Source organism: Passer domesticus, chromosome 6 (assembly GCF_036417665.1).
Source record: "Passer domesticus isolate bPasDom1 chromosome 6, bPasDom1.hap1, whole genome shotgun sequence".
Classification (NCBI taxonomy): domain Eukaryota; kingdom Metazoa; phylum Chordata; class Aves; order Passeriformes; family Passeridae; genus Passer; species Passer domesticus.
The window spans coordinates 16,472,848-16,497,210 of record NC_087479.1 but is presented as its reverse complement, the minus strand read 5'-3'; the positions used below and the strand labels follow the sequence as shown (position 1 = coordinate 16,497,210).

Genomic DNA, 24,363 nt, shown 5'->3' with positions numbered 1-24,363 from the left:
AAAAAATATGTAACACATATCATCAAATACCCTAAAAAAATCAAATGTAATTTCATTTGAAGGTATTTACTTACATTGGCAGTGGCAAGCATATTTTCTGGATCAACTAAAGTACGAAGCAAGCCCATGAGCAGCACTGCTCCTCCAAGTTCTGGATCTGTGTCACAAATCATGTGTTCTATAATGAGGTTAATGAGTAATATATCCTAAGAGAGGGAAAATAAAATCAATTCAAATGTCACTCCCTTGAGCCAAATCTGAAATTATACAATGCAACAAGTATCTGTGAGCAGGTGAACTCATCTCACCTAAGAGAACTCCTTAAAACACACCAGTTCAGTGTCCTGTTACCAAATTCCCATTTACTTCTTTGAAATTAGTGCTCATGTCATTCACAGTTGTAAATATACACCAGTAACTTCAAACCCCAGTAACTTCCAAAACAACACAGGCATTTCTGAGGACTCTTTACTTACATCATCATTCTGCTGCGCTTCCTGCATGACAAATTCTCGTACCATGGATGGGTTGTATTCAACCAAATATGAGAATATATCAGTGGCTGCACTTCGTACTTGTGCATCATCCATACCCTGGAAAAGTCAAATAAAATAGTTTTGTTTTTTTGAAAGAGTTAAATGGAACCAGAAAACATACAGCTTTAATTCCTTCTCATAAATCACACCTAACTATTGCTAAACCATATTCTAAAACTAAGTCAACTCGTACTTCTCTGTAAATTTGACAACAGTTGGACAAAAGAAATTTTATCGTTTCCCTGCCCTTTGATTTATTTCCCTATTTTCTAACTTATTTGGATACCTAAAAGCAACCAAAGCTAGGAAAAAAAATAGGAAAACAAAGACTGAAGAATGCCAGGGTACTTACCAATGCCACATTGTAAAAGCTTTTAAAGTTTTACAAAAATATTTTGAACAGTTTGAATCTTAAGCTAGGACAAGCCAAATAAAGCAAACAAAAAGAAAACCACTTGCTGAAGTTTGTGCTGAAGCTACTTTTTAAAAAAGCCTCTGTGAAGATAAACAAAATTGTTATGACAAATAGAATTAAAATTACTTACCAGTATGACTTCTAGTGCAGGCAGTATGCCCATATTTGACAAAGTTTTGAAAAATGCATCTCTGTTTTGAGGTTGCAGTGTTTGTGAGAATGCACAAAACTCTTTCAGAAAATTTACCTGAAAACCAAGAATATACTAGTTTAGTAATTAAAAAAAAAAAAAGGATTCACATGTCACTTTGTGGTAACTGACATATATTTTACAGAGTTCTTACCAATTCCTGTCTTTTCTCCTCATCTGTGGCTTCATCTGTTAGTTGTGCAAACAAGTCTGTCAGAAATTTTTCATCTTCCTACAAAAGCAAAACAATACCATTTGTTTATCTGACAATATCAAAAGGCATCCAAGTATAATATAAAATTCTTCTAGACCATGCTTCCTGGAACGAAGAGAACATATGTTTGCATACTGTAATTAATCACACCAGTATCAACTTTCTAATTAAATTTTCAAGTACATTATTATGCATCTTCTTTTTGAGCTTTAATCACGTCCAGCATCCCTCCACCCCCGAACAATTCACTCTCAATTACATTAGTTGCCCTTTTTCTACTTTCTACTGCAACTCTCATTGTTTTGTCTTTGACTTCTTCAACTTCCTTCCCCCTTGTCACATGCCAGTCCCCCTAAATCACTCTACCCTTGGTCAGCTGTTTACACAGATTTATAAACAACGTCCCCCACACAGCTCCACACAGACACACACACATGCATATCTTTGGAATGTTATGAGATCTCTGAAGCAGAACAAAAGCAAGGACATAATGAAGGGAAAGCTGCCTAACAGCAGGAATGAGGTGAGCTTCCTTCCCCCTCAGTGTTGTGAAAAGGGTGAATTCTAGAGACCAAATCAAAACAACTGTTCCTATCACATGCAGAATTTATTGGACATTCTGGCTGACAGCAATCAAAACCCATTCCATTGTTTTCACACAGCTGTACCTTAGCAAAACTACAAACAGCTCCAAACACATTACAAATGCGTATTCAGATGAAAGAAGGAGCAATTTCTAGCTTTCCATAACCTTTACAGTCCTAACAATGAGCAGATTATTAAGACAGAAATAAACCTTCTCCTGTAAGGCAGCAGTTGTTTGAGAATGGTTCCAGTACATCAGGTACTAAAACATTTTTTCAGAAAGCTGCCACTGTTGTTTCTTGTGAAGTCAGTAACACATGGATGTACAACATCCCTCCATCCCAAAACCACAGTGCCAGAAATCCAAGCTGCTTTGCTCATGTTTGCACTTCATAAAGCAAACCCGTGAAAGTACTCCAGATACACACACAAAAACTTTCTTACATTGTGAATTACCACAGTACCTCATTCAGGCTCACCACGCAGCCTTGCTGAGGAAGTGAGTACCTCAGTTCTGATAGCACACCATGCTAAGGCTGCTACAACACTGCCACAACACAATCAGCATCTCTACAGGGCACTGCACTACACGGATAAACCCACAACAACGTGGCAGGAGCTACTGTATCCTCACTGCACTGTAAGGTAAACCTTAGATTTAGAATATGCCACATTTTCTCTTGTCTGATGATGAGCTGTGCTCCTAACCTGACCCAACAGACAATGAAAAAGAGTGATTTCTGGACACAAGTTCCGGTGCTGTTTCAGTGACTGCAAAATCAAAACAAAAGAAGACAAGAGAGGCCTCACTTGAAGTATACCAAAATTCACTCTGGAGGATCAAGGACAGATGTAAATTTTGACTTCCAGATATCAACAGTGAAATAAGTCCAAAACAACTATTAAGGTATTTGATTTCCAGAAACATACCCTTAAGCCTTGATGGGAGAATGCAAGGGTGTTCAACTACCTGCTACCCAGCTGTTATATGGCTTTGTAAGTTTTCTGTTCTAATATTTGACTCATTAGACATCACAGGTAACCTAAGTAACCCACAGTAGACATACTGACATATTTAGTCACTGAAATAAAAAAAAAAAAAAACAAAAAACCCAAACAAAATAAAACCCCATAAAACTCAGTTCTTCTGAAGAATATGCAGGTTTTTTCCATGATTAGCAGTGCATTTAAGAGAAGGCCACATAGTTGACAATATCACCCAAAGCATCAAACTGGGGGTTTTATGTTATGGAAGGAGGAGAGACCCTGTACTGTGAGTGATCTGTGGGTCTCAGTTATGACCCACTTCAGTGTCCCACAGACAGAGTCAGCAGGGCAAGCTGCACATCTGGCACTACGTGGCAGAGCAGCACAGGCAGGAGCTGGCTGGGCACGATCCCAGCTCAGCTCTCTGAGCAGATCCTGCCACATCCCTGACCTGTCCAAACATGTCTGCAGCAGAAGGCACCCACTCACCCTGGTACTGGGCTTGCAAACATATGGGACTTGTAGGGGGAACCTAAAACTGACAAGTGATAAAGACTTCAATGCTGGCACTTAATGTTTCAGGATGAATTTGCAGAAGTTCAGTACGTAACTACCTTCCAGCATTCCAAACACAGACTACAGGATTTTACAATTCTGCTTTAAATAGAATACTGAAACATATCTCCATGTCACGTCCTCTCCCAAACTCCATTAAATACCTTGCACTTTTAAATTAACAAGATTACATGACATCTCTAGACTCCAGAACAACCATGAGTTATTTAAAATCAGACTAATTAAGATGGATCTGAGTGATTGAAACATCCCACCCTTGCATGGGTAATATGCTGTGGCACTTACTCCAAGAAAATAAAAACAACTTATTACTAACTTCACACTTTGGGCTTAGCCCTGAAAAGCATTCAGCATTTACCTCATTCCAGATGCTTAATGACAGGCAGACAGGTTGCCATTCACGAGAAAATACCCAGTCCTCTCACATGTATAGAAAAAGTGTCATTGCAAAGAACATTCTAAGTATAAGATTCTCCCTCTCAACCTGTAAAATTACTGACAAGGGCAGTTCTAAAGAAACATTCCTGAACAACACTGCCAAGATCCATGGAAATGCACATTCTGAGAGCAGAGTTTACATATTTTAGAAGTCACAAAGCACCAACACAGGATGATAGAATTACACTAATTTGAATGAGTTTTTTTTTCAACTTGCAAAAATCCCTCAATGTATGTCTGTGAACACAGTGCAAACGCATAATTCTCTACAGTATGTGGTCTTTTCACACAGACAAGTATCAAAACACATTTAGCTGTACCTTAGAAGCTATGAAGGTCACAACTGTTTTCCAAGAAAACCAAACTGCAAACAACAGTTTATTATCTAATGGTGGATTCTAGATACTTCCCCCAGGCACAGAAATTATCAGAAGTGCACTACTTAAACGATGTGTATACCAGACACTAAGTATATTCATTTATGCTTTGCAAGATCTAAGTAGATGCTTCTAGATTTAATAAATTTCAAAGCTCATGAAGATAAAAATAAGCCAGGCCAACTACTCACCCAATCATTTATGACTTTAAAAACAAGAAAACCCACAGATAAGTTAGGGTCAGAAAAAAAGACACTATTTAGATTTGTGATTCAACTTCCAAAGTAGCACTCCTCCTCCTGAAAGGCACTTAAAAAAAAGGATTCCTCAAAACCAGGCATCTCTTAAATGTAATTAACATTCTGTTATCAGGCACTTTTGTATCTGTGATTACAGATAAATGACATAAAACATACTTTTCTCAAAAAAAAATAAATCAAAGAAACTCAACACCACCTGAAGTGGAAAGAAGCACACATTCCATCCTATATTCCCCCTCCATATTAATTTTGGGCAGAAAGAGAATTTTAGCCCATAAATTGAAATTTTTGTAAAATATTACTAGCAAACAGATAATTACCACTTCAAACACACATTCCTTCCTGCTACCACATAAAAGATTTCTTAGTTTAAAATCTCCTCTATATCACACTGCCTTTCCACACATGCCTTCACCATGCACTACTCTCACTTGAATCAACATGCTGGAAAAGTAGCGAGATCCACCAAATGACTTTTGTAGTTTCTGAACATGTGAAAAATCATTTTCTACAATGAAGAAGTTAATCTCAAAAATAACAAGCATGCACCACTTGGTCTTTCACCAAGTAATTTCCCCCAGAAAGTGGTACCTTTTTACACTTTATTGCAAGGTGAATTTTGCTGCAAGTAAATCTCCAGTTTTCCTGAGCGAACTACTGTAAGAAAGCAGACTGGATATGGGCAAAACTACCAGTATGGACTAACACAACTCTTCCTCTAAAACAACTACAGATCATTATGTTTGCATCCACAGGACTCTGTTAAGAATAAACTATCTGTAAAACCACTTTCAAAATTAAAACCTATCATTACACATTAATATGGTAAAATATACAGCTATACCAAAATATCTGCAATTTATTTAGCTCTTGAAAAGGGATATAGGGACTATCAGTAATATGACTTCTGTATTTAAAAATTCTTATTTACCAGTACAATAATACCATCTGATCACTGCTCTACCAGGCACAAAAACTGTTTTAACCTATCTCCAATTTTCCCCTTCTGCTCTCCACTTTCCTGAAATATAAAGACCTTGAAGTCTAAATGCACATACCCAAAAGTAATCCTAACAATATTATTTACTCTGGAAGATAAAGATATTGCATGATCTTGCTGGCAAAAAGAACACACCAATGAGAAAAGGGGGAGAGAACAGAAGGAAATAGTGTTTGCTCGCTCTATGGCGCAGTTTTGCAAGATATTTTTTATCAACTAGTCAATAATACAAAGGGAAAGAACTGGTGGCCTCCAGTGTTCTCATTAGTATATATGTATTTTTAAATTGCAAAAGAGCGTCATATAAAGCAAGAAACACCACTTACCTGTCCCACCCCCACTCTCAAAACTTGGCCAACTCCATGTTTCAGCAAGTTTCTTGGTGGCTATGATATCTCAAGACTAGAACAGGCTGGACCCCAAGCAGTAAGAGCATATTAGGAGGGGCTGAAATTGCAAAAAAATGCAATTCATATCTTACACATTGTGAATGAGATAATCTCTAATTGAGTCATTTTCACAGCAGTTAATTCTGCAGTCTGGGAATGCTGTTTTCATGGCTTTACTATTCATCATGCAACAACAGTATCTAGTTTAGTGAGATGCTGACATGCTCATTTAAAATTTCCTATCTTATAAAATTAAACCACAAACAAACTTACCTCCAGTTCTCAGAAAAGCCCATCAATACAATATTTTTATAAAGCTAATGAGAAAGCTAACTTTCATGAAGAAGAAAGGAAGAATATAGTTCATAACCTAATGCCAAAGGTTACCTATTTTCTGCTTTTGGTTTTAGCACAAAAGGGCAACAGTTATTTTACCTACCAAAGAAAGCAACATGATCAAAGCTATGATGATCCATGACTACAGAATTTATTTTTTTTTTAAATACATGCAAAGTCTCTCTAATAAAGCAAGAACTCTGAAGAATCAGCATATTCTCATCTTCAATATTAATTATAACTGAAAACCTGACTTTAAATGCCAGTGACCTTTAATGACCATAAATGGCCTATCCTGACAGTAAATGCCTCAAATAAAACACAGTGATAGTTCTGAGTAAAGTCACTCAGCTTGTCAAGAAGCATAAGACACCATCTGTACAGTCTTGTACAAACTTCTCTGAAACTTGTACTCACTTCTCTGAAACTACAGTCTGGCTGAGTTAACTGAGAGTACTGTAAGGTGCCACTGGTTAATACACAGCCTGACATGGAAAAGTCTCATTACAGCTCACTTCTTTTCCATGATGGAGCTAAAGGTTTTTCTTTTCCCTTCCTTCACAGCCAGAGACAGAGAGAAAAGAACAGAATACCCAACAACTCAGTTGTACACACAGGAATTGCAGGATGCCATGGGTTATCAGCTACTCAGGGAGTTTACTTTTATCCTGCCAAGTGAAACTTTCCAAAAAGAGATCTCTTTCGTCACATCCTCAATGGTCCAAGAAAGACAACCTAAAGTCAACAGCAGAGGCATTAAAAGCCTTTTTTATTCATTTACTAGGAACTTGAGATTCGTCCATGGCTTCCAACAAACTACCATGAGGCAACCCAGGGTCTTTTCAATTAATAATGACTTCTAAAAGAAATCACTTCTTAAATACCCATGTAAGGTTAGTGAGCACCAAGATCTCAGAAGACCTAAAATAGCAAATGCCAGGAACTACAGAGAACTGGACATCCTTCATGCAGTAACCCCCCCTCCACACACACAGGCATTGTAACACCAGCTACAGGAACGCGTGATGTTAAACCACACACGAATGGAAGAAAGCCTTTAGGAATTAGTTACAGAAGTGAAATAACAAAATCAGTCTTTTAATTCAGTTCTTAGAGCATTATTTATTCTGTGTAAAGAAATGGGAAGGAATAGTATCATATGTTTTATACACAGACTGTAGGAATGGGGGATGACATGACACTAGAGTGCAGAGATGACAGACGAGTGCAACCTGGCCTATTGCTTATGAATAAATAAATGCCAGGTAAGTAGGATGAAACCTTGGGTTATATACAATGGACACATAATTTGTGAGTGGTTTTTTAATTCCCAGATAGAAAAAGATTCTTGCTTATGAACTCAGGCACTTCTCCCTCCTTGCTAGAGAGCTGTACTGTGAAAGTACTAGGAAATGCAGTATAGCACAGGGTGCATTATCTTTCTCGTGTGCTCTCATTCTGGGCTCCTCTGTGGAAAGCACTTCAACAATTCGAAATGTTTCTCTGACTTTGAAATGCAATGTTAATTTTTCTGGCTCCAACCTACACAAAGTATACTTTATTCTTAATTTTAGAGAACAGTAATGAAGATAATGTTCAAAAATCTGCTGTCACACAACAAATCAAAACCAGATCTCAGCCTTTATTTCAATGGTAAACTGCAAATTACAAGTCTGGCAACAACACAATATTGTAACTTAAACCTACCCTACATCTATTAACCTAACACAAATTTTAAGAGACAGAAAAAAGGAAACTCATCAGTCTCTAGTCCTCACTGAAGTTATCTCAGGATGTCTGGCAAACACACTCTTAATGACTTTGCAGGATCAGACCTTCTTTTTCCTTGCCCAGTTTTCTTTTTCGAAGTTCAAGATCTCTCTCAGAATCAGCCACTGCCACCAAGACTCCTGAAAAATTCTTCCCCTTCTCCTCCTCAAGTCAAAATTATAATCTTCAGAAATTTGCTTTTAGCAACACTTGCAAAGAGAACAAGACATTTTTGAGACAGTTATACTGGATGGTCCAGTTGAGACCCCTTAACTGAGTCTTTTTCAACATTCTCTCAAAGTCAGACTTGTAAACTTCTTCAACGTGGCAACTCCAAAATGCTTAAGGCCTTCTGACTGTTTTAGATAAGCAACTGCAACTTTGTTTATCAAGGACACACATCCAGACATGAAGATTGGTTCACCTGGGCATAAACTGGAGCCTGGTACTACTGAAGATGCCCGAGGTGTTTCACCTGACAGATTAAAGCTCCACGAGTGTGGATTAAATAATATCACTATTCTGATAACCGAGTGTGGTGGAGGAAAAGCTGTAAGGCCTAGTTTTGACAATTATTTGCTCTATGAGCTTGCAAAAGGAATTTTCACTCTCCTTTGCTATATCTTTTACATGAAATTATACAGGGTACATCCTGAAAGTCAAACTGAAGATAAACATGACTAAAGTAATCAGTAACATCTAACCCTTGGTCCATTTCTCCAGATCAGACAGCCCCACAAAGACAGTGACTACTCATTTGTTAAACTTTGAGAGAAATAAGATAATTAATTTCTACAAACCAAAATACTTGTGCTGCAACACTTTGCTGAATTAGCTGAAAGCTCCCCTTACAGACACATGCCACCAACTTCTAACACCATTCAGAAAGTTCATGGGTTGGTGCAGAACACCTAAGACACTGGTAAACTATGTAAAGCACCAAATAATCTCTTTACATTTGCAGTAAGACATATTTCATGAAAAACTGGTAATTCTAAGCAGAATTATTTAGGGATTTATTAAGATAAACGAAGAAAACATTAAAGCACCTAAAATGGTCTTATGTTCTGAATCTGTACTTTCCAAACAGCCAATTTAATTTACTTCAAAATTAGCAACAGCTACATCGTGGTAGATTATATTGTGAAATTTAGGCAAAGTGATTTTTTTCATGGTAACATGACAAAAGATATCCCGAAGTCTAGTGACTAAAAAAGTCACAAAATACAAAACCAGCAACCCTCAAAACTCCTATTAAAATCAAAGATTCAAAGTGCAAACAGTAGTGTTCATTCCAAAGAACCTCATTCAATATTCTACAGGTTTGCTCCATTTAAATCACTTACAGAGAATCTAGTCCAAATCCAGAAGTTAAAGGATGTGTATCTGACAACTCAGTACTCAAATCCACGCCTTTTCTGTCACACTCCACAATCACTTAGAGAATCACAGAAGAGAAGGTTCCACCTGAGTACCTCAATCTTTCCAGGAATAATCACCCGACTTTCTTTGCCCAAGCACAAGTAAGAGAATATGAATTTTTGAAAACTTACCTGTAACATGCCAACTATTTCCACTTTATTAAAAAAGATGAAAGAATGAAGTGTTGATAGCATATTTTCCTCAAAAACTGAGGGAGTGGGTAGGACCATATCTTGAATATACTGTACTCTGTATGTCTGATGTATTTTTTGCTTCAGCTCTGGATCAGATATAGGTATCACCTCTTTAAATTTTGCTGTTTTAGTCAGAAATTCCCTGTGTTTCCGTGACTGTGATAAAGACGGATCATATTCTAGGCATCCAATTACATCCATTATACATTCCTCGGAAAACATGACTTCAAAAAGTGCAGTTCTGTTCAAGAGAAAAATTCCCTTAATAATTTCATATAAGTGGTGTAGTCCTTCAATGTTCTCCAAGTCTTCGCACACATGAAATATTTCTAAGAGCTTCTTAATGTAACCCTCATTTTCCAGTGCTAGTGCGAGTTTTTCACGCCGTAAGGGTGAAGGCAGGGAAGATGCCACGAGTTCTGCGATTTCTTCTAGTCGGCTGAGTTCACACGATGGCAATTCTAGACCTGGTGATGACATATCATCAAAGCGTTCCTCCTCAGATTCATCAACAAGGTCCTGAGTAATATCAACAGAAGGGTCTTTGCCTTGAACCTGCAAAACGTGTCAAAAAGTGGAGTTTAATTTTACTGTTATTGGAATGCTTTTAAAAAAATACCTTTTAAGTATCACACATTTTTAATTTGTATGGGCAAAGTAGAAATGCAAATCTAGTCTGACATTGAGTATAGCTGGTTTGGAAAAGAAAAGAGATAATGAGAAGATTTCTTCAAATAGAAAGCTTTATACAACTGTTTCTACATTAGACATTTAACTTTATTTATTTTTTAAAATTGGAGGAAGAATAAGGAAAAAACCATAATTTTCTGAGTACTTCAAATAAAAACAGAAATTTGCAATTACTAATATGGACGGCAACTTCTTAACAGACCACAGAACTGTTTGTTTCCAGTCTTTATTCTCTGCAGCCAGATTTTCAAATGTAAATGAGTATTACATTATTCTAGTGATAGCTTTAAGCATTTATCTCTAGGCTATTAACTGCTCTTGACACTCTTCAAAGCTTCCACTACCTCAAACAGGGGAGAGAGGCCAGTCTTGCTCATTTATCTGTTGTTCTCAGTTCTGGACAGCTGCAAGTCAAAATCTGTTACTGTGCATTTTCTAAATACTCAACAGAGACAAAGAATCTTCTCTTAAGAACAAAAAAGCTCAAACCAACATTGACAAAATAATAGAGGAAAACTGTCAGAAAAATAATGCACAGGACTTGCAAAGATCTCTCCAGAGGTATGAGGAAACTGTGGAATTCATGAATTAGTAAAAAAATGCAGATGCATGGGTACCAGAGTGTATCAGCTTTAATGACATCTTAATTTTAGCATCTGCTTGGAATCTGATGTCAAATTCAGAGAAGCACTGCTGTGAGAAATGGTAGAAGGTGCTGTAGTTTTTAATCTTCAAATTCAGCAAAAAACCCCTGGGAGAAATAATGTTTCATTTCTAACAGCAAGCCTCTACTCAGAATGGTGCTAAACCCCACATATTGTTCTGCTTATACAGCAGCAACCACTTTCTCTATAAATGGTATCAAAGCTTTCCTTTTAGAAGAAGTTTTAATGACTGAGGAAGCTTAAGATCTATAAAGTACACTAGACACAATTACAAAGCATGGCCTCAAAACAGGATATAAAGACACTGGCTTCCTACAAAAATACTAGATCTGTACATGAGGGTGAGGAAACTGGGCTTCTTATCTGGGTGTTTCCTAAGAACAAAACTTCCCCCTTTCCCTACTTTGTTTCTGTCCCCAGCCTTTGGGCCATTGACTGCTAAGGGTCTTGGAAATGTTTCTGTACTTATTTACAGAAGTGGTAAACTGCTGAAAAGACTCATTCTTAAAACAAAGGAATAATCTATACACATGTAATTGTGAAACCAGATTTCTTCTGCTTTGTTTCTGAAATCACTAAGAACAAACTTCAAAAGACAGAGTGGGGAAAGCTAGATGTTTGTTAAGAACAGAAAGAGTGCAGAGAGAGATTTAGAGTAATTTAGAGAAATCACACATATTGTAGCACAGAATTAAGAGAAGTTGTAATGCTTGGAAGGGAAGGAAAAAACACAAGAACTGAGAAACTAACTAACATCAGTGGATATATTGATTTAACTCTTTTATGTCAATAGTTAATACCCAAACAAATGTTATTCACAAACCACACTGATTCAATGACTATACAGATATCTGGTTGTAGTGGTAAAACATATGTTAAAATATATGCATGCTAGGTATACATTGTTTGATTTCTTAAAACACTATCTTGAAGGTGATGATACAGGGATGGAGCTATCTCCTACTATCAGATTAATCAAAAAAGTTATGTTGAGTAGAAAGATCTGAAAATGCTCTAAAAAAAGTACCTAAAACTTAGATTAGGTCTGTGTTAAATTTCTGGAGGAAGGAGAAAGTTTTTAAATTGAAAAATGCGAAATTTGGGAGAGCTGGCTATAACAGTAGTTTTTACTTTCTATCTCCTATTGTTCAAACTCAGAACAGCCTGTAAGTTTTGAACACAAACATTTAGATTAATTAAATTGTCTCAATCTTACATTTATCAAACTTACCTGACATATTTTTTCCCATATTTCATCACAACCTGCTTTTTCTTGAAAGCTAAGTGCCAAATCATAATTTTCAGCTTCAGACCACACAATCAAGGTATCCTTTAAAGAGAGGAAAAGTATTTTCAGGCAACATATTTCAGATGTGATTTTATTAACCTAAATAGTGTTTAAAGAGTAAAATTTTAAAATAAAAGCAGCCTGACACCTAATTATGATGGGACAGTATTCCAATACAAATGTAACCATTACACTTCATAAAATTTTTATATGTTTATATGATTAAAAACATTCCTGCATAAATCAGAAGTAGTTCCAGAAAGATATCAAAGTTTTTTTTTTCTTATTTTATGTGATTGTAATATTGTAAATATCAAGAAGTTTGACCTAGAAAATGCACTTCTACCTCAATGTATTCTCTAATAAAATACAGAAACAAAAGCAGCAGGCTTTGTGGGGTTTATGTTAGGGGTTTCTTGTTCTTTAATGTTTTATTTGGACCACATAAAACAGTATTTTCTATAGGATGAAAGTTACAATATTTTTTTTCATCTTTGTAGGCCCCAGAAGACACTCTGTTAATGCACAGAACAGCTGTTTAAAAGCTAGTCCCAAGATGGCTACAAACTTTAAAGAGGAGAAACACCACAGTTCACAGCCTGGGACCACAGGCACCCACTACACTGAACCACACGTGAGAGTTTCATTTATTCCAAACTACAATTCTGGAAGGAACTTTTGCCCTAGACTTCTAGAAACTACTTGAAACCACGTTTAGCTATGTTCACTTCCTAGACACTGAAGCTCTCCTCAACTTACTAGGATAGTTCAAGAGTTTATCAGAGCCCTCATATTGCATGCAAAACCAATACATGAAAGTGGAAGCTGTACAGCAAACAGCAATGTCACACACTGACAAGGTATTTGATGAAGTAGTTTAAAGAGAATCTACTAAATAACTCTAAGAATAACTAAATAGAAAATAAAACTCAATAAATAAAAGAAGAAAATAAAATCAGCCTTGTTTTCATGTATTGAATTGAGTTTTATTGTTAGTCTTTTGTTTTCCTGTAACAGCTGAAATATAGCCACAGTAAATACACATAGCTCCATGAAACTGCATTATTTCAGCCAAGTGCTAAACCATGCATTCACTCACTAGGACAAGAGACATGAGAATTTCTTCTTCATTAAGAACAGATTTTGCTAAGAGTGATATTAAAATGAATACTGACAATAAAAAGAAACCTTACATTTAGATTTTGATACGCACTTACTAGAAAACCCCTTAAACTCAACTGTAATCCAAACAGCACAATCAGCCAGCTCCAATGGGATTGTCAAGCAATACAATATAATCAATTTGCCATTACCAGAGCAGCTATACTGCTTCAGAGGCACTACTGGCTTTACTTTGTAAATGGCAAATAGTTTACCTTTTCCTTTTCCAAAGGGTTGAGGAAGAGGTGGTACACAGAAGAAAGGGATTTAGGAAGACCACCTCCAAAATACAAAAGGAAGAAAAAAATCATAATTAATAGTTTATTCTCTACAAGATAGGTCATGGAGCAAATTCTCTGGTAATAACAGATTGACAGCACCCGGTACTGCTGATTTCAACAGAGAAAAAAAAATTAGTTTGCAAAAATCTGAAAAGTGAAGGTCCAAAAAAATTTTTTTCTCTTTACCATCTTTAAAAAACAGTATGCACATTACTGCATGTTAAGTGTAGGTATGAGGTTCAAATTCCAATACATTTATGTCTCCAACTGTATTTCTACTGCAGTAATTTTCAAGGCCACTCCCTCTTTAGCTTCACACTGAGCTTATTTAATTAAAAAAAACCAAGCAACCCTAACACCAAATTTTAAGTAGACCCTAGCAGAACTTGCAACATTCCCATCTAATTACATTTCCATCCAGGTGAAAGTGGTTAGATTGCTAATTAAGTCATTTCCAAAAGACCAAAATGTATTTTCTTCTTGATAAAGAACACAACTAATAAACAGGGAAATGACTAAAAGTACACTATTATGGGCAGTGCTATTTACATTAACTGCTTAAGTTCAATAAACAAAAGCTCTAAGTCTCTGAATAAAATCCAGCAACAGATCAAGACAAAGGACGGCAGGCAGAGAAAAATAAAAGAGAAGACAAAGTTAAACCTGCTTTTGAAAATTAGGGTCACAGATGTAGCAAAGTTTATTTGGCCATAGCACAGCAATTTTTCCCTTTAACAAGATCACCTACTACTAAACATGAAATTCACACCTCCACAGAGTCTGATTTTTTTAGGTCTGATTTTTTTTAGTTATTTCTTCTTTGGAAAACAAAACAAAAAATTGCTTAAAGAAATCATTTGAGCAGCAGAACAATCATCCTCCAGTTTGTCTTATCAGTATTAGAAAAGTGTTTTCCAATTGCCAACACTAAAATTGGAAATGATTAGCATCTGTTGTCTTAGCACAGAAGGGTTTCATATATAATGGTTCCTCAACAGAAATCTACCAATTGCTGCTCTCTGGATCTTTAGTAAACTGTATTAGTTTGTACAACCTTTCTTGAATCAAAGGGCTTTTAAAATGAGAACATGAAACAAAAAGCATTTCACTCTGTTATGCAGTATACAGAAAGTTTTTATTTACAGTTTTGTCTAACTTTAAATTCACTGTTAAATGCAGACAGTTGTGACTATAATTTCATTTTGTAATCCTACAAAGATTATAACCATAAAAAAGAACAGCACAAGACCTGTACATGTATGAAGAAATGACTGAAGGAAATTCTAGATGGAGTTAAGGATAAAAGAACACATCAACAACAGTCTACTTTCTGTTCATTTTATTGAAAGAAATCCTTGTACATGCTTGATCTGACATTTCCTCAGTGTAAATTGAGTCCACTAACTACTCTGGATGTCTCAGCTATGGAATTGGAATATCTGTTGCATCCAAATGTCAAATATTACTTCTTGAAACTTCCAGAAAGCAACTGAAAATTCTTAGTACTGCCTCCTCCATTCAGAGAGAAAACAGGAGTAAGGATAAATATGCCTAGTAATAGTGGTTATTGGTTAGAGAGGTAAGGAGATAAGTCTTACACATTACATCTTGATGAACATAAAATCTTCCATTTGATTCACAATAGCAGTTCTGGCTCTGACAGAGCAAAGACACGTCCTCTGTTGTTGCATTTCATATAAAATATTAACATCTACACACAAGGAACTGGATGGGATAATTAAAACATCTAAAAATTGCTCTTATCTCGTTCTTTGTAAAGAATTAAAATATGAAACAGCTGTATTAAATCATAGCTACACTGTGTTAACTGTCACAAACCTGGACAAAGGTTTTATTATTGAAGGATCTTATACTGAGTTCTCTGTGACAACCTCAGCATTGTAGCTCCTTATTTTCAAGATGCATCACAGTTCTTGGCAAGATCTTTTTAAAATAGGGTGATATTCAGGAGCTATTTATGTAGAGTTCATGATCTTACTCAAAGATTGAACAATCATTTGCTGCTTTGCACAAAAATCTTGGCAGTAGTGCCAGTTGGAGATGTCATCACTATCTTAGCCATATAAAATCTGCTGTCTTCTTAGGACCATTCACATGAATCTGTTGTCTCTTACAATAGTGCTCATTACGACTGTGCACATAAAACGGGAAATTTTAAAATTTAACCAGAAGTTCTGAGCATGGCCTCCTTTTAGGAGACCCATGTACTTAACATTCCCATAAAGAGGTAACAATCATTTCTATGGGTGGAGGATAGCTTTGTACACTCTAGTTCTTGTAAGGGCACAGCCCGAGTCAAAAACTGAGAATACAATTGTGCTGCTTCTCTCTCTGCTGGCTGCATCAAGCCCACATGAAGCAAGTTCTGGTTAGTCAGAGGTTCTCACTGCCATGTGCTACAGTTTTATCTGAGACATCATGCCTCAAAAGCTAACCTGCAATAGTGTAACCCAGGAAACAGTGGCAATTGCACTGAAGAAGGATAGGGTTTACTATTTAACCTATGACTTTTTATTTTTTTGAAACTATTGCCAAAAGTCTTCTGACTTACCTCAAGAGTAAAAAGTTCTTGATACATACTACCAGTCTAAAGTTCTTGCCACAGCACTCACTAAAGGTCAACTTTTACTAGACATTAAATCAGTTTTATTTAACTACTAGACAGCTTATTAGTAGGTGTCTTGTACAGCACTCACACAAATCTCCAAAGCAAGCTCTGGGATTTCATCATGAACAATTTCAGAGCAACTAGTATTCAGGATCTGACTCTGCTATGATCAAACTAACAAAACTGCTACTGTTTGACAATGGACTCTCACTACTGTTCATGTCCAGGGACAAGTCTTCTCCATAGCTCCAAAACATTCTCTTTGCAGCTCTGAGATTTAATCTACACTCAAGAAGGAGTGATGCCCTAAATTCAGTAAGTATTCCATAAATTCTTGCTTTCAGCCTTAAAAAGCAAATTAACCTCTTCCTATTATCCCTCACATGGTTCAGGCTTAAGACACTTTCCTGGCCACACAAGGTTCAACACAGCCAGGCCATCTCTTCTGCTCTTGGACTGCCTGATTGCTAGTTCCTCATCTAATTTCTTCAGTTGTTTACAGTCACAGACACCTCCCTGGACATGCCAACCCACCTTTCAGCATCTTGGTATCTAAATACTTCCAATCAAAAGTACAGCTTCATAATTTCAGGTTTCCCTTTATGAAATAAACTATGTGTACTACCCAGACTTTTTAAGTAAAATATAGAGTTAGTGTGGTAGGTCGTGGCAGAATCTTCAAGCTAAAAAAACCCACCCAAGTAATGTAATATAAAGTTTCAATTCTGCACTGGTCTCATGCACTTTTTCACCTAGAGGCTGGTTATCTGGACATACAATTTATTCAATAAACTCATAAGCATGTCAAAGGCATACTCAGATTGTGTTCTACTAGCTTCTGTGAAAGCTCAGCAGTCATACACAACTTTTCAGTTAGTGATTTCATAGCTGTATTCCCATGAATCACATCGGATAAAATCAGTTTATTAGTTCTGCAGCAGAAACTTGACTTAACTGGCCATACTCAGTGTCCTGGGGTGCCTTTATGATGCTGAATTTTATCTTCATTTGTCTGTTTAACCCAGGATTAAGTTTTGCACCCTTAAACTAGATCTGAGAATGAAGGGGGGAAGGAGGAGAAACGCTGGAATGTCTGAGGTGATTGTATTCAAAACAGAGGTAAGAGCTTCAGCTTCTCTCTCTCACAGACTGTGTTGGCTGCAGCACAGAGAAGCAGCAGAGAACTCTCTTTTGCTTTTCAGTTAGTTTTCAGCTAGCTGAGGTGGAGATGTTTCCCAGACTGTGGCTTTTCTTTTTCTTGGAACTGATGGGCCCTGCTCTGGACTGAAAACCCAGAAGAACACCGGGAGCTCACACCTGCGGCCCACCAGGGCCCAGGCTGCAGAATTTTCCTGCACAGGAGGGACTGATAACAGACTGAGCAAGCCAAGCTACACCCCACGGCAAGCACTTCCTGAATTTGCCATCTTTGCAGAACAGCGAGAGGTTTTATTGTTTAATAGTATTCATTTTTTATGCCTGGGAATACTTTGCCTGTTAAATAAAGGGTTTTTTCCCCACTTTTCACCAAGGAAATCTTTTTCCAAATCAGTTGGGAGAGGGGCCACTTGAATCAGCTTTCTAGAGGGACCCCTTTAGAAGTTTCTTCCCAGATTTGTCCCTAAGCCAGGAAACTCAGCAAAAGCAGAAAAATCAGAATACACAAGAAAACAGAAATGAAGGAAAAGAAACCTATGTTAATTTAATATAGATGAACCCCACCTCAAACCCAAGAGCAGCCCACCCTTCCCCTTGTTTATCCCCTCACCCCACAAAGCCACACACTCTTCCTTACTACTATCATAGCTATAATATGCACAAATTTTATTGGAATAGTTTCACTGTTGGCTTGTTTGTCATGACAGCAAGGGTATGAAGTTCATCTCTGAGCATTTGGTCAGTGCCCTTTTGGATAGTTTCAAACCTTGGCTTTTTTATTGACAAGTCTGTTCCCCTTTATTCAAGGATGGCCACCTTCACGATACATAGCTAGTAGACAGTACTCTGAATGAATTTTAGCTTTTTATTCCAGTGAGGAACTGGAAGAGACTGCAAAAGCAAAGGACACAAGACACCTCTAGGGCAGAGGCAAGACTCTGTAGGAAGCTGTAAATAACTCAAGTCTTCTTTGTATCAGGCACAGAAAGGGATGCAATACATATTTCATCACTGTGTTATAGGATGCACGTGGATGCATCTAAAAAAGCTGAGGATAAAAGTCTTTACTGTTCTATTTTTAAAGCACTGCCAACATATACCAAAAAGCTCTACCCCATCCACATTTGTATCAGGTTACTCCCTAGGTAAATGCTATGTGTATAGAGGGGCTTTAATCATTTAGGGCTGCTGTAGGAAATAGCGTTGTCCTAATATATTAGAGCAATTATTCATTTCCTGAACAAGGATCACTTGTTTAAAAACAGCATCTTTGTCATTAGCATTCTGAAATTTCAATGCCTTAAAGCCCCCCTTTACTAGAATATTAAGAAAAAAACCAACAACATGAGAAAAAACTAAGTATTCCATGTGTGACCCAGCAATGCTTTGTATAATTAAATTCCACCTACTAAGCAAAATTTGCTTTTAACTACCTAATTAAATCCAGTAATTAAATCCAGTAATATTCCACGGTAAAGTTACAGGACCATTATTGTAACATTTTAAAATAAAAATGCCAAAAAAACTTAACACAGAGCTGTAAACAAGAATGCAAATCAGGTGCTCATGTTACTGTATTGTGCAAATTTTGCTTTTTCTGAAGTTTCTGCCTACAAACAGTACTTTAACATAAGAAATTTTAAGTCCTTTTTTTGAGCCACAGGACATTAGTTTCTCAAGTTGTTTTCTTTCTAGCTTTTTTTCCTCATATGGCTTACTTTCTTCTAGTTCTACTATAAACAGTGATGAGTTTGCCAGGAGGTGCATGGTCGAGAGCATCAATGAACTTCCACTGGTAGGAATTCTGTCCTGCAGAATCAGATACATACACCCATCTTTCTTTTTGAACATAGCAGAAAACAGCTTTTCATTGTGACAGACCAATTAATTTGACTACTGAAAAGGTAGTCAAAAGATTGTCTATGAATTTCATGCTTTAATGAATTATTTCAAACCTCCAGATGGCATGTAAGTCTGGGAAGACTGAGAAGTAAGTAGGCTGTGCAAACTCAAGTATCTCAGGTTGACGTATGAAAAATGAGTCCCTGAGCAGGACTCAAGATCTCACAAGTAATCTTTCTCTCCAAAGGCAGAAAGTTGTATTTACCACCACAAAGGGCAGTCACTGCTTTCAACACTCAACACCAAGAAATATAAAGCAGACAATTGGGACAAAATCATACTAATAAGTATGATACCAGCTTCACAGCTTTTGTTGGTTTTTTTTTTTTGGTGGTTTGATTGGTTTTGTTGGCTTTATTTTCCAAGAGAACAGAAGCAGCAAGGCAAACTTGTCCTCGGGTCGTCACACTAGTATTTTGATAAATAATTATCTAAGCTATGCAGTTACTGAAACACTCGTATGAAAACCATGAGATTGCATAATTTGTGATATCAACAACTAACAAGAGCATCTACTTCACACTAGCACTAACAGATCAGCACAGGCAGAAGGCTCTTTCACCAGTGGAAGGACTTCACTGTTTATCACAAAGGTATCTATAGGCTTCTTTTATTGAAGAATCCAAAGCAATAGGCATAGCAAGGTTCCCAAGAGCTTAGTACACATTATTTCTCCTTGCTTCCAACCACAGACTGCTTCAGTCAGTCCAATAAGACTGTTTCTTCCTACAAACCTCATGTCAGCCCAGTCAAAAGTCAGAACCCATGCATTTATTCCATTAGATATTCAAAGTGTCCACAAGCTGCAGGCTGTGTCACAGCAGAAATGGATGCTGCTATGTACCCTTAAAATAGGTTCATCCTCACAACAAAATTCTGAGATAAAAGCCTGGTAAGATCATAACACTACACAGCTACTTTGAAGTTTAAAGTCTTAGATTTCTGGGAGATTTTTCTTGAAATTTGCTATGTGCAACTAACAACAGCAGGCAAGCTCAAAAGCAAGTCTTATTTCGGGCTGCAATTTCACTGGTAGTGATGTGACCTGAGTGACCTTCTGCAGTCAAAAAGAAAGATCTCACTCACTCTTCCATCTCAGTTCCACAAATGGATCTTCTGTAAGGTAGTCTGAAAGTTCTGTCAGCATAGAGAGTTATCAGTTTTTGAAAAAGGATTTAAAGTACCAAGCTGATTTCTTGTGGTTTAGTAAGTTTAAGCCGTTCAGAGTTCTAGGAGCAGAGCTGGGAAAAAACCTATTCTTTCAGCTGCTAAGCTCCAAGCTTAGCTCATATGGAATCAGGTTTAAACTCTCAACTTGCCTTTTACTAAGGGAAAGGATAAGTAGGCCTCACATGAAAGAAAACAGGCTACAGAGCAGATTTAATACACGGACCAAGAAACATTTGGTATTTCTAAGGCTCAGAGTGGAGCCCCATATTCAATTTATATTAGAAACTGGTTTGGTTAAATATGAACAATCTATCTACAAATATAAATTTCTGTCTATGCAGCTTTTGAAAGCTTTAAAAACAGCACTTTTCCTTCTCCAGCCCAGAGAATGTACAGAGCTGTCCTAATGGGACAGATTCATATTAATTATTGTTATTTCTCTAACCATGTTTTCACAATGACCAATACCATTTATGCAGCACTGGATTACAATGTATGTCTGACCTGGAGCACGAAATGCTGTTATACTGACTGGCACGTGTGGTGGTTTGCACCAATCTTGCAATTTTATGCCTCCTTGAAGTAGGTTTCATGTCTGATGTGGCACAAAGCTTATTGATACAAAACTTACCCCCAGTGCTCTTTTAACCAATTCAAGCCAGCAAAGCAAGCTTACACCAGATCAGCACTTTATGTCACAGAGATGTGAAATACTCAGTGCCACTTCAGGAGTTTTAAAGCTCAAGTTTATCATAGAACCATGACCTCAAGCTAGTCAGGATTACAGCTAAAGCTTAGACTGCTTAGCATTTTTGCTGGTCTTGTCCTTACTCCCTGGAACTGACCCTCCAGACCCACACTGCCCTTATCAGTTGTGCTCAGTATCAGCTGCTTATGCAGTGCACTGTGAATATATCAAGAGACAGATACAGGTAAAATTTTTCAAGAAAGGGTATTTTTAGCCCATACTGGTTCTTCCCATCCAGGTCAAAATACAATTCTACAAACAGCTGCAGTGACACAACTACTGGGACTGCCTGTGAACAAAACAACAGCATGTCCATGCCTGTGATAAACTATTAAAGGTGAAAGACTCAAGAGTGTTTTAATACATTAACTGCACTTGACAAGATTTTAACAAGTCTGAGCTGACCAAACAGGCAACAAAATACAATCTGGTCCAGCATTTTTAAACCTGCAAAGGCAATTCCCAGCATCCATGAAACAAACACAGCAAATAAAGTACAAAGTCTACACAGTTCTCTTCTCACTCATCTCAGGAGCATTCTTTAGGGGCTCATGATGTATGGTTTAAATAATCGGAGCAATGTGCAAACTAAAGGTGAGAAGCTGCTTTTACAAACACAGAATGCTTTGGAGCAATAGTAACCCATACCCACCTTCTAAGTAAAAGACAAACAAAAGTTAACATGTAAATAACTTTAAAGTCTTCCAGTCTTTCCCTGAATAAAAATACATTTAAAGTTAAAGCATCTGAAATATAAAGAAGAAAAATGCCAGATGATACTAAGTTTCAGATACTATAACCCTCAGGAACCTCAGCTACTTTGTGATTTTCCCAACTACGTTTTGATTGAGTCTCCCAAAGCAATTTCTGGTGCAAAACAGAGTGCAATTTATCTGTATAACTTCACCAAAAATGCAGAGAAATAACACATGACCATGTGATGCACAAAAATGGTGCAAACTACTTTGCCTATTTCTGGCACAAGAACATAAAATATTATTTGCAATAGAGGCAAAAAAAAATTACTATATTGCTACACTGTTGGCTGTATACAATTTAAGACCCTGCCTTTAACTTTAAACATGAGGAAAAGAAAAGTACATTTACCTGTTGCTTCTGGTACGCAGTGTTCGGATTAATTTTGGACTCCAAAAGAAGAGAGCCTAGAAAAAAAAAGTTCCACTTATTTATATGTGTGCTAAAATTTTACCCTCCACGTGAATTTTCTGATCACTCTTTGCTGGAACAACAATAAGTCCCTTAACCCTTAAGAGATGCTGTTCACACAATACAGAATAATACTCTGAGGACTGAATTTTAAACCTTTCTTTTTCTGAGTAATGACTTTTTTACAGAAAATTTTTTAGACATGATAAAGTCTGCAAGTCAGCACACCAAAAACATCACAACTGCACTCCAGAGATTACTTACGGTTGTTTTGTGTGAAAAATCTAATTGTGTGGTATTTGTTCTTAAAGGTTAGCTAAAACACTTGTTTTCCTGGGAAGCATATCTAGAAACTAATGCTTAGAACAGTAAGTATAACAGTAGTGACTGCTAATACCAGAAAACTTTACACAAACTCAGGAACAATGGTTTCACAGCAGGTTCTACTGATGTAAGACACAGAACAGCAATTCCATTCTGTGTCTTCTTTCCCTTGCTTTTGCGTGTCAGCATCTTGTGTCACATTTAAACAATCCAAAGCATTGATCTATGCAAAAACAACTTTTAAATGGATTTTATTCTTGAACCAATCACTTCCCTCATCCACCTTGCTACTCAGCTGCACTAGTGCCAGTGCATGACTTAAATTTACCTATCTGCAGAGCTTCACTCAGCTTACATGAAGAAATACTGATAAATTAACTTGCACTGTCAACCATATAATTAAAATGTAAGCCTGCAAGCACCCCTTTCAAGTGGCATTTCTCTATTTACTTACCTGGTTAAATTTAGGCTTTAAGAAATGGCCAAACTTTAAGAAAAGTGTTAACATCTCAGTTCCACCACTATAGTTCTAAGACAAATATATTACTAAAATATGGGCTGCTCTCCACCTGATCATTCCCTAGCCTGGACTGATACCAGGGGGCTGCCCTGACTCAGCTGCAGCACCCTGCACCTCCTGAGGTGCATGTGGATGCCATCCTATCCCTCAGGCATGTCAACCACCACTGCAGCTTGGTGCCACCTGCAAAACTGCTGAGGGGACACTCGATCCCTCTGTCTGACACTGGTGAAGATGTTAGGCTGGGGGATGTGAGGGAAGAGACTGAAGAACCTCAGATCACAGAACTTGCCTTGCTGTAAGACTGGTGTATATGAAAAATTACAGAAATATCAGAACATTCTGCTGTCTGATAAGAAAGGTTACTACTTACTAGCTTTACCAATGATTTTTATATCTACTAGCTTACTATGTATGTGATCATCACATACAATTAAGTACTTTTTTCCAATTAATGTACCTGTGAAGGCTGCTTACTCCCAATTTCTAAGTCTGTTGTTCTGCAAGAGGCAGCTTTCACTAATGAAGTTGGCCTGAGAAGCTATCACCCTGTCTCAACTGCTCTTGGAGTAAAAGCTGTTTACACACCCAATACAATTCAACAACAAAACTGAAATAAATACCCCTTCAAGGGAAAACAAGACACACAGGAAAAGCTCTCTTGCCTCAAGCCCAAATACGCTATTCAGTTTTTTTTCAGTTTTTCCAGTTTTCTGACACACATCAGCTCTGTTACCAAAGCAGCTTATTTGCTTAAGTGTGAAGTGCAAAACTAAAGAAAAAAATAATCACAAACCATAGAGCAGGACAGAGAAGGAAAACATCTAAGGTGAAGTTTACAGATGGATCCAATAAATTCCTCATACTTTGGCCATAGTCTCAAGCTTTGAATTTAGGGTTTGCCTAAAGAATATCTAAACCCAGCATTTCCTTTTTACAATCATCAGATACACAGAGTCACTCATGCTTTT

The 24,363-nt window shown here is 37.1% G+C and overlaps 1 protein-coding gene across 2 annotated transcripts in view; it reads right to left on the bottom strand.

The window, feature by feature from the left end:
• PPP4R3A (protein phosphatase 4 regulatory subunit 3A) overlaps nt 1-24,363 on the bottom strand; it is a 41,581-nt gene that overhangs the window by 10,760 nt on the left and 6,458 nt on the right. For both annotated transcript variants that reach the window (XM_064423564.1, XM_064423565.1), the window contains exons 2-8: nt 22,489-22,544; nt 12,276-12,374; nt 9,627-10,244; nt 1,296-1,373; nt 1,082-1,198; nt 477-593; nt 75-206 (exon numbers count right to left, since the gene is read on the bottom strand). In XM_064423564.1, coding sequence (XP_064279634.1) covers nt 75-206; nt 477-593; nt 1,082-1,198; nt 1,296-1,373; nt 9,627-10,244; nt 12,276-12,374; nt 22,489-22,544 — 1,217 coding nt within the window. The remainder of the gene's footprint in view (nt 1-74; nt 207-476; nt 594-1,081; nt 1,199-1,295; nt 1,374-9,626; nt 10,245-12,275; nt 12,375-22,488; nt 22,545-24,363) is intronic.